The sequence below is a fragment of the Xiphophorus maculatus genome, chromosome 5, assembly GCF_002775205.1.
Source record: "Xiphophorus maculatus strain JP 163 A chromosome 5, X_maculatus-5.0-male, whole genome shotgun sequence".
In the NCBI taxonomy this organism is placed as follows: Eukaryota; Metazoa; Chordata; class Actinopteri; order Cyprinodontiformes; family Poeciliidae; genus Xiphophorus; species Xiphophorus maculatus.
The window spans coordinates 21,427,506-21,443,671 of NC_036447.1; the positions used below are offsets into that span (position 1 = coordinate 21,427,506).

Consider the following 16,166-nt stretch of genomic DNA (forward strand, 5'->3'; position numbering starts at 1 on the left):
GCATCTCAACGATTGCTGCTATGTTTTGTTTGTACTCAAGATAATTATTTATTGTTATGTTCCCAGTCAGAAATAGCTATAACATATTTATATACAGTACAGACCAAAAGTTTGGACACACCTTTTAATTCAATGAGTTTCCTTTATTTTCATGACTATTGACATTGTAGATTCACACTGAAGGCATCAAAACTATGAATAACACATGTGGAAATATGCACTAAACAGAAAAGTGTAAAACAACTGAAAATACCCCTTATATTCTAGTTTCTTCAAAGTAGCAACCTTTTGCTGTGATTACTGCTTTGCACACACTCTGCATTTTCTTGATGAGCTTCAAGAGGTCGTCACCTGAAATGGTTTTCACTTCATAGGTGTGCCCTGTCAGGTTAATAAGTGGGATTTCTTGCCTTATAAATAGTCATGAAAATGAAGAAAACCCATTGAATTAGAAAGGTGTGTCCAAACTTTTTGGTCTGTACTGTATATATACTGTATATAAAGTCCACTGAAGTCAAAATACCAGGTTGGAGAGTCAGAGGTCAGAGTAGCCCTGAATTCTATATCAAATGTCTATACAAATAGAAATCAAAGTTATAAACATTGCTGGTATAAAGCATTTATCACATGTGACAGTGGCACATATCATACGATACAATTGTAATTTGTGAAGATGTTTTTGTAATGTTTGCATAACTAAAACAGAGGAATGCATTGTTTTAAATGAATTGTTAGCCTAATTGCCAGGTTTCGATTAAATATGGCTTCCATGCACATAAAACATCTAAAAAGTTGAAGGAATACGGTATTTGTTTTTCTACTTCTGATGTTTTCCTCTACAATGCGACTATATTCCATCCATAGTTAGGTGGACAGTTAGAGAGAATAGGGTTATCAACAGATTGTAAAAGCACAGTAACAAACCTCATTTTGTCTGACATCGTCCCCAGACAAATCAAGCACACAGTAATATTTAAAGTAGTTTGGTAAATTACAGTTTCGTTAGATTTGTTTTAAGAAGTCTGACATTAACAATAACAAGTAAAAAAAAAAAAAAAAACTGATGGAATGACCACTGAACTCAAACACTGAAAGTCTCTCGAAAAAAGAACAGACACAGCATCCACAATGCAACGCTCCTTAGTCAACCAATTACAAACCAACTATTCTCTGGGTCACAGTTCAGCTGGATTAAAAGGTAATGAGCACTCTCAAATTATTATGAAATGATGAGTCATTGAGTTGGAAAACCAGAAACAACAGACCACATGTTATCTTAAATATAAATATTTATTGTATTCTCCAATAATGATAAGCAGAACATGGTGTAAATATTGTTCAACAATGTGCAATGCTACAATATGCAGTGCAAATCAAAGTGTCACTGTTACAGTTTTATTTTAATCTCAGTTTCAAAACCTCATGTTTGGAAATCAAAATTCTGCAATTATACATCAGGATCAGGAACAGCTATGGACCATCATCATGTGTTGCGTCAGGATTCCCCCGGGTCAGATCTCAGCGTAGAGCTGGAGGTTCGGGGAAAACGCTACCTTCACACTGAATGATACGCGATTACTTTTCACTGACGATTGTCAAAGAAAAAGAAAGATGAAAACAGCAATAATCAGTCAGACTTGCCCAGTCGGAAATAAGTCAAAAGTAAAAGTCCACTCAAAAATATTTAATATTTAATGGTGTCATGCTTCATCACAACAACAACGTTCACAGTAGTCCAGCAACCTGTTTGCAGCTGAGCCTGAGAAGTGAATTCTGCCACGATGCACTGCAGTGAAGCGAAGGTGTTCCAAACATCCAAAGCTTAGTTAGGACGTCTTGACGACGAACATTTGTAAATAATGTAAACTAAACCATCAGAACAACTGATGTCACCTGGATTGATCTCAAAATAACAAAAAAAAAAAAAAAGAACATTTACCACAGTGAAACCCTGAAGAAATGCCTATTTTCTCATTGTCGGTGAACTGGGACTGATCAGAGGTTTGTTGAACTTCAGCTCTTCCCCATCATCTTCAGGAGGAGCTACAGAGAAATGAAAGCATTAAAGTAAAGAGTTACAGCTTTTATGTTACAAGCGAAAGTTACAAGCTATAAAGCCAACATGTTCAGACTTTTCAACAGATTTTTGAACCATAGATGATGAAAGCAGTTTGTCTTGAAATATACTTACATTGTGTTACAATATAAAGTACAGTTTAAATGTTTTTTTTTATAATTCCTTAAAGTGCTGTTTATCAATAGTTTTCTGGTCTTTTTAAGGTCTTTCCTTTCTGACAAAATACAATATCTTTCAAAAGGGTTTGAGATTTTTCACATCTTGTCAGGTTACAACTACAAATAGTATTTTATTGAGCGTTTATATTATTAGTCCAAAGTCATTTTGATGATGCTGAAAGAAAATGATTAGTGGCAACAAAAGTCTGTGGTGAAAGTTTACTTAATATTCAGTCAAAGCATGAGATCAAAAGATAATCATCTGCTAGAAAGGCCTAGTCAAAGCCCAGTCATAAATAAAATTGAGATCTGTGTCGCTGTTATTTTATTGACACTGGTCTCAAAGGATCAGGATGAAATGTTTTTTTTCCAGTTCTGTAATGCAACTGTAGATACAGCTAGCTGCCTTTTTTCACAACAGGAGAGGGTGAAGAAATAAAAAGGCTACTCATGTTCAGATCCAGCTAAACATCAATGAATCTACCATACTGACAAAATCCAACGTAACAGAAAGTGAGGGGAGCGTGTACCTTGGTCAGGTGATAGTCTCCATCTACCAGCTGCTCAATGATACTAAAATGGTCTGTGTTCGCCACATCCTCCATGGTCACAGTCAGTCCTGCTGCTTCCAGAGCCTTAATGACACACACAAGTAAGAGAAGTTAGTGACAAGAGCAACTATGTCTGGTTTAATTTCAGAATGGCAGCTTGATATTTTAAAAACAGAATGAGGCAGAAATACGTTTCTGATTGTGCATGAAAATCTGAACAACAGAGAAAACGTTCCAATTGACGAGCTGCTCCTGCGCCATTCACAGCTGTATTTGTTCTCGGCTGTGGCCACTAACTTTGTAGTATTCCTCTGACTGCTTGCGAAACTCTGGCGAATCGTTCTGGGCGACAGCCACGACGATCTGACAGCCTGACGAGGATCGTTTGAGCTCAGGGACCAGCTGGCTAGGGCTGTTTCTCACCGCCACCTCCCTGCAGACACAAAGGAATGAGGCTCCGACTGGCACCAGTTACAGAGACGCCAACAGTGACATTTACCACCACAGCTTCCCGCATGATGCTCTCCACGACCCAGTCAATACAATTTAAAGGAGAATCGGGACATAAAAATCACAGCAGGAGTTCAAAACGTCTAAAATCAGATCTGCGTTTTCTTTTTTTAAGCCTTAAACTAACCCTTTCAGCATCTACAGTAAAGTCATTGATTAACCACTTTTTTTTTTTGGTTTATTTTCCATTTAATCTCCCTCTGTTGATTCAGAACTGTAGAATCAATGAATCGGTTAAGCAGAACCAGCCAGTCGACTGGAAGATCTCAAAAAGCAACCAATCATGTCCAGATCTAAGCTTATGATTACTTTTTTTTTTATTATCCGAATCAAACCTGAGTAATTGGAAGGCCTTACACACTTTAATTAGCTAATTCAACAATTTGAAACTCATATCTTGTCATTGCTTATCTTTATAAACTCTAAACTCACTCAGAATGCATTGACTCAATCCGAAATCCATAGATTAAAACTGTCTGGACTATACAAAGAGGTGAAAGTTATCAATAATTACCTATCTGTTTAAAAGGACCATTGGTTTATGATTCCCCTAGCAGGTAAATTTGCATTTTAAGCTTTTGAAAACCTTCTCTGAATAATAGATAGGCCTGACAAAACAACAGGACGATAAATTGCCCCAGAAATTATTGCGGTAAACTTCAATATTGTTGTTTTTAATGCAATATATTGATAAAGGCATAACAACGGAAGTTCGCCCTCTCAAAGACTAACAAGCTTTAATTTTTTACAGAACCATCCACTGTGGAACCGGGAGACATTTCAAGTATCCAAAATGAAAAAAACAACCCAAAACAAATAAAAACCATATGCAACTGAAACCGTTAATAAAGTGGATTATAAAGTCGCCATAAATAAAAATTTTCCTTCAAAAAATATTGATCATAACGATGAAATGATCAAGCTCATTTTAATTAATGGTATAATTAGCTGATCATTGTGACAGGCTTCCCAATAAACAAAAGGCTTTACGAGAAATAAAAAAGTTGATTTTTAGGACAAAATGTTTCCTGTTACCAACAGACCGAAAGCTTTTTCCATAAGATACAGTAGAATATATTTAAATTATCTGCCTACTTATCTGCAAAAATCAATCTCTGTCAGCCGTTTCAAAGTTAACAGTGTGCAACAAGGATTCTGTGTTTGTAGAAAAATGTATTTTTTCCCAATGTGTGATTACTCCAGGAAATCAGAACAGACCAGCACATGGAACCTACTCCGTCATCTTCAGAGGCTCGTTGACATACGTGGACAGGACGGGCAGCAGGTCGTATATGCCGCTCACAAGGAAAGCACCTTGGAGGAAAATTAGAGCGACAGTGAACAAAGAAAATCAACCGGACATTTCTGAGCCTATCTTTCTGAAGGCACCAGTAAGCCCAGCCAGATCCTCTGCGACTTACCTTTGATGTTTGGTGTGGCGCCGTACTGGGACCAGTCGGTGGAGAGCACCATAGCGGCCAGGTGAGCCCCTGCAGAGTGGCCACACAGGTACAGACCGCTGAATAAGGAACCACAGAGAGCTTATTTAACACACTGGAGTTGATTCTAGTGAAAAGAACGTCCACCATGGTGAACGTCCTCCAAACTTTACTATTAATGTATCTTTTTTTTACCTGATGTGAGAGTACTGCTGAATGACAGAAACAACGCTCCTGCGAACCTGAGACACCATCAAATCCATGTTACCTTAAAGGGAAGCGCAGCACACAGTTGACATTTCCAGCCCATCTCCTCAGATTATCGTTTTATCTACAGATCAGAAATGACTCTACCTTTGGGGGCAATGTCGTAGCCAACGGCAACCACAACCACGTCCTTATCAACGAGTGGGACAGCCATGAATCCAGACTCCTCTTTGCTGCAAAGACTTTTTTTTTTTAACTTGATGTCTTAAATTACATTGGAAAATAAAGCATTGAGTAAGAAGCGGTACCTGAGAAACTGCCAGTAGCCTCCGTGGATGTAAATAACAAGGTTGACGTCTGAGAGAGAAAACATGCAGCCGGTTATTAGTTATCCGGGAGTCGATTCAGGACATCTGACACATAGCTCCATACCCAAAGAGGCAGTCTTGGGGATGTACACGTCCAGTTTCTCTCCATCTTCCTCTCCGTACGGAACATTGATTAAAGTTTGAGCCAGACTGCGGGCTCGCTCTGTACCTGAGGAGAAAACGTGATTCAAAAATTGAAAAGAAAAAGAAAAGGATGCAAAATCCATCTTTTAAATCAAACGTTTCAAATCAACATGGGAAATGTGTAAAACAGAAATAATTTTAAATGGTGTGTATTTATTAAATTTTTAACAAACGACATGATATGACCACATTTGGCGAACATGTTGCTACAGTGTTTGGCTGCACAAGTAACAGAGAAATACCTCATTATTAGCCTGCACTGCTAACAGTAGTTATCCTGGTCAGTGAACACATTATTCAACATATTCCACCAGGTTTTAAACTTCAGACTGGTTACGGTGGGGACGAGGTCACTCCTTCAGAGGGAACACCATAAATAGCATCATTTTGCTTTCATTTGTCCAGCTAATTTGTCCTGACCACCACTGAAGGAAACCCAAGCGCTATAGCTGAGCACCATGGCACTAAAGAGACAATATATCCATCATGGACTGAGAAGAACATGTAAGAAAACTGGAAAGAGAGAGGTGTGGGTTTTCCTTCTAAACCTGTCAACTTGATTTAAGCTTCAAGAAAGCTACCTTGGAGTGTAGCATCTCCTTGTGAATTAATGTACCAATCATTAGAGCTGTGCTCTTCTTACTGTGACAGGTTGGGGAAAAAAATCCGTGCAATGAAATTTTAGAATTTGGTGGACAAGACTTTTCCTGAGCATCTTACTACGTTAGATGTTCAATAAAAACACATTTTAAATCTCTGCAAATAAAACAAAAGATAATATAATGTAGTCATATTTTAATGGCGCGTCTCTTAGTAATATATGAAACAGCATGTATGTAGCATATGTGTGTGGTAAACATTTAAACCCAACTGTGGATTATTAATTCCAAACTATGTGATTTATGAACAATAAAAACCTAGACATGTGTAGCTAAACATGCCATGATTTAGCTAAGCTAGCGTGTTTTAAGCTAACAAAATCACATTCATTGCCTAAAAAAACCCCCACACACAAAGCTTCAAACTTCCAAACTCATTCATAACTATCCGACGGGGCTTTCAGATTTACGGATACACAACATTGAGCACAACACCGGTGCTCCGAAACGACAGCCCCGTCGGTCTGCCAGATTAAAAACAAAGTTACCGTGTCGCCGGTAAACAAACAAACCTTCCTTCAGAGCCTTGACGTGGGCCTTGATCACGTCGTCTGCCGCCATCCTGTGAGACCACCTGCTGGGTGAGTACTGCTTCTCAAGCTCCTGTTGACAGAAAGACGCTGTTGTGAGCCGCTCCGCCGCCATGCGACCTGGCACGCCGCCAGGCAGGGAGGAATATATACAGCAAACAGCGCCCTCTGCTGACGACACGGCCGAACTGCATGTATCAATTTTATGAGGTTGTTGTTGTTGATAATAATAATAGTAATAATAATAATAATAATAATAATAATAATACTTTTCAAATACAGAGATAAAAATGTTGCCGTATTTGTTTATTCTTTATTCTTTTTGTTTGCAGAGTGGTATTGTTAAAATGGTCCATCTGATAAAGTTTATAAATTATTAGCAAAGTTAATTAACATTTTCTCTAATCACAGAAACATCATTTGCAGGGTCATTTAGTTCTGCTACTAAGTGAGCTACAATCATTTCTATAATCCTATCATTGAAGGGAGGCAATGAAGTTGTTTTGTCTATGTCTTACTCACTGAGTTAAATGAGCAGAATGATTGAATCTAAAGGGAGTGGTGCTTGAAGAAAATTCTTTTCTTTGTGATAGCCTCAGAGGAAACTTGCTTTCATCATTTCTTTGCACCAAAAACGTTTCACGGGAAAGACTTATTGCTGCAACTAAAACTGCACCCAAATCGGCCACTTATCAAATCATCACAAACTTCAACAGGAAGACCAACAACTGGACTAAGGAGAAGTTATTTTCTTTAATGAAGCCCCTCTTCACACTGTTTGGGACATTTTGAAAATACGGTTGTCCGTAGAAGGAAAAAGTCCATCTTTGTGTCCATAGTAAAGCAAGTACTTTGTCTTTTGGCCCTTACTTTTGTTGGAACATGTCAAAATGTTTATTTAAACTTTTATTTCCCCCCCCCCTCTCCCAAGGGTCCCTGGAAGATTTTGTGTCTGCTTTAGCTGCTTGTCCCTCATTTTCTAGTCATTGAACATTACCTAAAGTGCAGGTTATTGAGTTATTTGTTTTGGTAAGCCATTTATCTTCAAGCTATCAGTCACTCTAGCAGAAAAGCTGTTAAACTGAAAGGATGAATTTTGTGTTAACACATGACAGAATAACATAACAAAACGTAACGTAACAAAACAAAACAGAATACTCAGCAAAGAGACAACTGTAACTCAGAACTTCAGGCATTTTTTCTGTCACATTTTATTCAATTTTGTTCTATTTTATTTAGAAAAAAGTGACATCAGTAATACATGGTATGGATCAAATTTTTTGTTTCGCTCCAACAAGGTGATTCTCAACCAACTAAAATAATCCATTCTCATTTACTGAGAAGAATTCAAACGGTCTTAAAAATAATTTTAAATATTTTATTTATTTATTCATTTTTTCACAAGCGATGTTTTCATTATTTATATTCCTCTTTAAAAAAATGTTCTTGCTTTTTTGGGATAAAAGTGATTCCATCTGTTTACCGTTGTTTACTTTACAAAATGTATACTTTGAACTCCACAGAGTCACATGGCTGTGCAATCTGTGTGATCCAATACAAACACTGAGCAAAGTCATCGGTCTGATCACTGGGAATCTTTGCTCAAGCTGATAAATTTTAAATAAATATATCACAATCATAAAACTTTCTCTTTGTTTTGTTAGTCAAATGAAAATGAAAACCTTATTTGTTTCTTTAAAAAAAACAAACTCTAAACAGTCAAATCACACATAGTGATCTGAACTCCTCCAGCTTCACATTATGTTCTATCTCCTGTCAGCAACCAAAGCGCAAACAGATAAAGTGAAAACTCTTACGTCTTTCTTCATTTCCATCCAGTGCATCGTTTACTTAGACAGAATACCTCGGATTGCTGCGAAGGAATAAATGTGACCACCATCTGCTGAGGATCTGATCTTTAGACTGCAGAGTCTCGCTGTGTACACACATTGTTCACGGCTGAATCAGCTGCACAACACCTTTTGCTTGGTGTTTTATCAGGCTGGATTTTGGACATCAGGGGAAGAGAAAACAAAAGAGGAACAGACGATTGTGGCCGTTTCTGTTCTCTTCTCAACTTGCAGCTGCATTTCAGGAACTGAGAATGTAATGTGATCTAATATCCAACAATTTAGAGAGACCAACTAACCTAACAGTATTGTTGCATGAACAGGGAGAACATGCCAAATCCATTCAGGAAGACCCAAGGCTGCGATTTGAACCCATGACCTTCTTGCTACAAGGCATCTGTGCAAGCCCTTGTAAATTATATGTTGTTTATATAGATTTTCTACAAAGCCTTAAATTATGAGAACAGATATAATATCACCCTCTACTGTTGCATTGTTTGTGTCCTATTTTAGCTGCTATGCCTTTTTCAGATATTTCTGTTATAGACACTAAGTTTCTCTTTTAAGTGATTTTTCTTTGTAAGGATTACTGGGAGTTGCTGTAAAGGGATTAGATTAACACGCTAAAATCCATTCATCTATCTGAGAATAGCAACGATGATAAGAATTAGTTCGAGAGCGGAAAAAATCCGGTTCTTTCGAGTGCCAAGTGAATCGGATCTTGGAAAGGATCTTCAATTCCCACCACAAAAAAAAAAAAAACACGTCATAAGCAGAGGAGGGGGTGAAGACGCTCTGTAATTTGATTGGTCAGGAGTGGCGGGAGCCTGCCCAGCTGCAGCTGACAGCTGAAGCTGATTGGTCCGTAGTGACACGTGACAATAAGGCTATTGGTGGAGATGTCGAATAAATGGCTGACATTAGCGCGCCGCATTCAAAGTTTTACTGTACATCCTTTGTTAGCAACTACAAGGAGCATAGCATATTTTTATTTTAACTTATATTTATTGTAACATATCATTAAGTGTGTATTTAAATCAAAATGGACTTCTATGATTCGCCAGTTTGTCCAATCAGGCTACAAAACTCACCGAGGAAATCCCAAGGACAGATTCAGGTTCGTATCAGCTGGAGAAAACCTAAAATGTATCAAAAATTGAGTAAAATTCAGCTGTAGATGTGAAACGGAATCTAAGCCTCTTCCTCAGTTTAACAGTTACACAAATTTTCTTGTTTTTAGATTATATTTGGGCCGATGTTTTCAGGCAAAAGGTGAGTTATTCTTTTATAACTCTTACCACAAAGTGTGTGATTTTTACATTGCTTTAATTGACGTACTTATTCAGTTTTGCCCATCCGCAGTGTTCAAAATGAGAATGAAACACGATCTTTGCTTTGATTTCCGCTTAAACATCACCATCCCGCCAATTCTGCTTTGTTTACTCTACTCCCATTCATTCACATCCTTCTTGTGCAAAGCACACAATTGTTATGCTTTTACATTCAAATTGGCAAGTTTTTTAGGACTTAAAAAAAGCTCTATATTTTATTTATTTAGATTGCACTACGTTACAACAAATGTAATCTCCAGACACTTCAGTCCAAATTCAGTCAATTTTAAACTAGTACCATCATATAATAATCACGTTCAGATCTTGTTACTCACAGTGCAGTTATATTATTATTATTATATAGTTGAATCAAAAATAATTTAATAAATGCTTGTGCTGCATAACTATGTAAATGAATGTTCCAATTCTAATATGTCTTTGTTGACCAGTGTCTTGGTCACAGTATTAATTATTCTGCTTTTAATGAATAATTTTGCAGCACTGAACTGATGAGAAGAGTGCGCCGTTTCCAGGTGGCCCAGTACAAATGTTTGATCATCAAATATGCCAAAGACATCCGGTATTCAGACTCAGGTGTGGCCACACATGACAAGTAAGCTTCTGTTTTTATTTTTTATTTTGCAAATATTTTTTTATCTATGATTGTAAAACTTGATGCGATGAAGAATATGAGATTTATTCTGTTCACAGCTAAAGGGGGAAAAAAGAGGAAAAAAATACACCCAATTATAACGCAGTCGAGATTCAGCGTGTTGGGTTCCTTGTTTGCGTACAACAATGCATGTATTATTATTATTATTATCATAAAAAATGATAGCTTTATGCATAAAGCTTAAAGTTCAGAAGTCAGTGGCTGCTGATGAAAATAGTTTGGCAGGAATAACTGAGCCTGAGCTGACCCCTGCTGGTGATATTCTTCAATCACAGCAGCTTTTCCTGTCATGTCACTGACCACTAGATTAAAATGAATATGCTTAATAACAAATATTAATTTTGACAGTTATTAATACTCCATTATCACAGAACCGCTTGTCAAATAAAAAGCAGAGAGAAACTGACCCGGCTTTTCCTGGCCGAAGACGATATCTGGTTTTCTTTGAGGTCTGACCTCAACGATCCAGTCGTAACTACAACCACCGTCTCCCTTAAGACGTAGTAGTTTTCCATCAAAACGAAAAAAATGAAAATATTCTAACTATTGTATACAAACATGTATGTTCATGACCTTCAATTGATTTCAATCCCTGGTGCATTTTTAGTAAAAGATGACAGAATAAACTGCGTCAAATCATCCTTGTGCGGTATGAACAATGAAGCATTTACAAACAACAGCAACCTTTTGATTAAGATAAAACCACACACACCTTCATATTTTTTCCATATGTACTGTTTGACCATATGTTAATTTTCTTTTGTAAATTTCATTCATTTTAATAAATTGTTTTGTTTTTTTGCCACGTCATAGCTGCAGTTACTGAATTCAAAAATTCAGCATTTAAAAATCAACTACTGCTGCTTTGTTTCAGAACGTTAAAGGCAGAAAAATCCTCGAGTTTCCATTTTATAATGAAACATTTTTTTTTGCTGAATCTTGCTGCCGTTTCAGAATCACCATGGAGGCCGTGCCTGCCACCTGCCTAGGAGACGTTCGCTCCGCCGCTCTGAAGGCCTGCGTCATTGGGATTGATGAAGGACAGTTTGTAAGTTTGTTTGCACAGAATCTCCTATAACCTTCAATCATCTTAATAGAAATCAACACCTTTGGGGAAGAAAGACATCTTTGTGTTTTGACAGACGACACAAAAGTGTAACTCTTTTTGGAAAGTAAACTACGTAAAACTGAAATGCCATTTCAGACAAAGAACAGCACGCTGACAGTCAGACACAGTGGCAGTAGTGTGATGATCTGGGGCTCTGTTGCTGCTTCGGGACCTGGGCAACTTTTTTTTTTAATCTCCATTCATCAGCAACCTTAATCTCCAATGGCACATGGGTAACTCCACCACTGAATTACTTGGAAACACACAAAGGGTTAGGACTGGCCTAGTTAAAGTACACCTTCAGATCCAACTGAGATGCCGTGGCATGACTTCAGACGTTTCAAAACCCTCCCATGTTGCTGAAATAAACAAACTGTGCAAACCAGAGCGTGCCAGTTCTCCTGCAGAAAGTTGTGAAATCAACCATCGAGAAGTGAGTTAGTCATCATCTGGTGAATTGTGACATAAAACCACAAGGCGGAGACGAGCAAACGGATGGGAGGAGAACTCGAAGACAAAATGACGGAGAACATGTTGAAAAGTTGAATGTGTTAAAGGTGCTACACTGCAATAGCATTTAAATCATGTTGTGTCAACTTTGGCTTTAGCTGTTTTGAAACTGAAATCGAATCGTAACTTTTATCTACGCTGCCTCTTTCCTGGTTTCGGCCAGATATTTTGTAACATAGGTTAGTTCATTTTTATTTATAATGCACCAAGTGAGAGCAAATATAATCTCAAGACAAACAGGTGAAATCCATTCACTGGAATGATCAACCATCTGCCGCTTCATCTTCGTCTAGAAAAGAAAACATGGTGGATTTAAGAAGCACTGATCCAAATGCACTTTCTATGGGCAAACTGGCTTGTTTTGCTGTATTTCTGTGGTAACGGTGATATTTGTCACGCAGTTTAAAAATGTTGAGCTTCATGTGAGTGAGACAAACAACCCGTATCTGATCTGCTGCGTTTCCCTGGATGTAGTTTCCAGACACCGTGGAGTTTTGTGAGGAGATGGCCAATTTAGGGAAGACGGTCATCGTGGCTGCGTTGGATGGGACCTTCCAGAGGAAGGTGGGTGCTGACGCATGCTGGGCAGATGTCACAAAACGTCCCACACAATGAACTCTTTTTCTTTTTTAAGGCAGAATCCAAACAATCGGCTGCAGCAGCAGATGAACGAGTGTGCTCATTATTCCACACACAATAGTGCCTTTCTTGTGATTGTAATGCTGTTAAGTCGCCATTCTTTTAGTGCTAGGCAATGTTTCTATGCTGTCTTTTGCGGTTTGTTTCTTCCTGCCTCTCTTTTTTTTCTTATTTGTACTAACAAAATAGCAATTATACATAAAGAAAGATCAGATATGTTCCCACCTGTTTGGATGTCCAGATGTTTTTGGTTTTGACGACTTTCAGTCATTTTCTGTTCTTCTAGAGTTGGCATGTTGACCGCATTTTATTTCTTTGAAAATGCTACTAAGATGCCATCGCATTATATCCCAAAAACAGTTAAAATGTTGAATTAATAGTTACAGACATCAGTTTCTCTATCTAAGGCTCAGTCCAGGAAAAGGACAGTTAAACACAGAACCACTGAGTGATGATGCTTGATACATTAGCGCAAAAGCTAGCTTGTACCGTTTCTTTCTTATATTTAGGATGATGCTACTTATAACCTGTTAGATGTTCTGCGTCTTCCTTTACGATTTTACTCTCTCAAACTGAACGCTTGTCCTTCCAGCCTTTTGGAAACATCCTGAACCTGGTTCCTCTGGCAGAAAGTGTGGTGAAGCTCCACGCCGTCTGCATGCAGTGTTACAAAGAAGCCGCCTACACCAAGAGGCTCGGAGCAGAGAAGGAGGTGAGGAGACCAGACAAACGGACCGGACCATTTTAATGAGTTTTGGTCTAAATGGAGCAGATTCTATTACATCTCGTTATCAAACCCAACCGGATTCATTCCTCCTCTACAGGTGGAAGTGATCGGCGGTGCTGACAAGTACCAGGCGGTGTGCAGAAAGTGCTACGGCGGTCTGGTGGTGGACAAAGAGAACAACTCCTCTATCAGGAATGAAACGCCGCTTCACGTCCCGATGGGAAAACTCGCCGACCCCAACGTTCCCCGGAAACTGTTCTCCCCTCTGCACCTCTGAGCAGGAAACATAAGACTTGATGCAGTCTTGTGTTGAATTTGAACAATGAACAATCTGCTGTGTGTGAGAAGTGTGTGTCCAATTTTCTTTGTTTTTCTTCTTTTGAGTGTTTTGATAACGTAGCGACTCAATATTCTAAACATTTTTTTGTCTGACGTGACATTTTGGATACTTGAAAGACATTAGGCACTTGATATCTTTGCATAATTTGTAACAGCTTACTATTTAATAACTTGAGGTTACATCTGTGCCTTTTAGTTTAATTCTGATATTTTTTACTGTGGTATTTGCCTCGACGGCTATAAAATCTTAAATTATCTTTAAGGAAAATGCACATTTTGCTCTCAAATCCAGAATACATCTGTTTTATTCTGTGCTTAAAGTCAGAAATTGTATAATAAACTCAGAACTGACACTTTTATTGCTTTGTGTCTACGTATTTTTGACAGTAGCTGTAGGAACCTCAAACATGTTTTACTTTCATTTGACCTCTTCACCCCGAGATGTGTAATCTAACTCCTCACCGCAGCAGCGTGAGGATAAAAATAAACGGTTTAAATCTTAGCGACCCACCACACTGCAGTGAGCCGCTGGTTTGCAGTGAGCAGGGTCGAAAATGTCATGTCTGTGAAATGGAAACAAATTTTGACTTCCTCATCTAATTACTCTTAAGTTGCTCTCATCCTCCTGTACAGGGTGTGGTTTTCATCGGTTCTGCATTTAAAGTCCGAGTTGTGTAATGTGCTGTAGAAGAACATCGCACAAAACTGGACGTTTTGAACTTTACCTTAAAAATATAAAATGCAGAATGTTAAATGGGATTTTCAAAATGTAATTAGCTGGTACTTACTGGTTAAATAGCTGGTGTGGCTAGCCTGCAGCTAGCTGAGTGAAATGTGGCTCAACTTCAGTCTCCACAGTTTTAGTTTGAGTTTTTACTCAATTAGACATTATTGAGACAAAGCATAGTGACATTCTTTCAGTCAGCAGTGCTTGGTTTCTCCACACAACTGGAGAAAACGTACTTTCTCTGACATCTCAGGATTCTATGCTGAGTTAGCCTGACCATTGTATACAAAGCATTAACTGGCTATTAATGGTTGTTAATGGTTTGTAAAACGTAAATGGCAAGTCCACTCATTGATCTAGTGGATTGGACATCATGTGACTGTGCGTGGCAGTGCTTTACATGCGCCATTGTTTTACATTCAGTCAGGAATATCAGTGGTGGCGAAATCAAGCAAAGAATCTGAAAAAGGGACGCAAAGTTTTGATATTAATTGTCAAGACTTCGACAGCACGATGACAAGGTCCAAATGGATCACATTTCACAGGTCAGTAAAAAGGTTTGATTAAAAAAAAAAAAAAAAATATATATATATATATAAAGAAAGTGAGGAGTAGGTTAGCTATGCTAGCTTAACGTTTATCACCTTAACATGTGCTATTGCTGCGCAGTTCGGAGTATTTCGGTTCAATTTACACAAAAATAAGGCGACCTACATTTTCTGGCAGATAATCAGGAGACCAAGTTAGCTAATCAACCACCGTGATTTTTCCTTCCTATTGATCGCAAAATGAAAATTCAAAAAACATAAATCTGCAACGGACAGAATGTTTTGTTCGGTGTTTTTACTTTTTTGTGTGGGAAATGTTTTTGTGTTTGTTTGTTTTGATTCCTGATGCACTCGAACGTACGGTAATCTTTGCTCTGTGCTTCCGGGACTGTTTATTGGTTGCCCTGGCAACGAGTCACGCACGGTGACCTTAACGTGAAGTTCACCCACTGAGAGAGAGAAATAATACAACCAGCCGTTTTTTTTCTACATTGTCCCAGAACATCATTGCATCATGTGTTTGTAGAACGTGGCGAGATTCAGAGCAGTCATCAAATAATATGAAATATTTCATAAAGCATAAAGAGCCAAAGTTTGTTCAATTTTAAACCAGGGCTCCTAAAGCGACAATTAAATTTAATTATTGGTCAATATAAACGAGAATTCGCTTTGTTCTCTCTTGTATCTTTACAGAACTGACAGAAACCAAAAACTATTTATAGATTTATATGCAGAGAGAATATATATATTTTTACATATCCAAACATCAGCATCTCAGCTTTAAGTCACATTTTATTTTAAGTCACCTGTAATATCGATGGTCACTAACCAACTGCCCCAACCAGACCCAAAACAGGTTTTTGCGTCTTTAATATTTGCTAAAAGCAAATATACTCAGCAAATACAGACTCATTCCATAAATTGGAATATCACTGAAAAGTTTCTTTGTTAGTAATTCCATCACCATCAAGTGAGAGACATTATATAGACTAATTAGATTACGTCCATTTTAACATATTTAGATTTCGTAGTATGTTTAATACTACAAAATCTAGTAGCATTTCTAGTTAT

At 37.9% G+C, this 16,166-nt stretch overlaps 2 protein-coding genes across 3 annotated transcripts; one reads left to right on the forward strand and one right to left on the reverse strand.

Annotated features, from left to right (window-relative positions):
- Window positions 1-1,274: 1,274 nt before the first annotated feature.
- Window positions 1,275-8,627, reverse strand: afmid (arylformamidase). 2 transcript variants are annotated; one of them, XM_023334303.1, is made up of 11 exons: window positions 8,461-8,627; window positions 6,626-6,716; window positions 5,375-5,479; window positions 5,251-5,299; window positions 5,090-5,175; window positions 4,931-5,003; window positions 4,718-4,815; window positions 4,532-4,610; window positions 3,084-3,219; window positions 2,766-2,870; window positions 1,275-2,043 (listed from the first exon to the last, which is right to left on the reverse strand). In XM_023334303.1, the coding sequence occupies exons 1-11, from the start codon at window positions 8,485-8,487 to the stop codon at window positions 2,014-2,016; spliced, it is 879 nt and encodes a 292-aa protein (XP_023190071.1). In that variant the 5' UTR covers window positions 8,488-8,627; the 3' UTR covers window positions 1,275-2,013. The 2 variants fall into 2 exon arrangements, with proteins under 2 accessions (XP_023190071.1, XP_005810403.2); XM_005810346.3 differs by lacking the exon at window positions 8,461-8,627 and having other exon boundaries at window positions 6,626-6,773.
- A 660-nt stretch (window positions 8,628-9,287) lies between these two features.
- On the forward strand, window positions 9,288-14,179 carry tk1 (thymidine kinase 1). The gene is made up of 7 exons (XM_005810347.2): window positions 9,288-9,610; window positions 9,734-9,765; window positions 10,324-10,437; window positions 11,452-11,545; window positions 12,590-12,679; window positions 13,347-13,466; window positions 13,579-14,179. Exons 1-7 carry the CDS (start codon window positions 9,536-9,538, stop codon window positions 13,756-13,758), a joined length of 705 nt encoding a protein of 234 aa, XP_005810404.1. The 5' UTR covers window positions 9,288-9,535; the 3' UTR covers window positions 13,759-14,179.
- The last annotated feature ends 1,987 nt before the right edge of the window (window positions 14,180-16,166 follow it).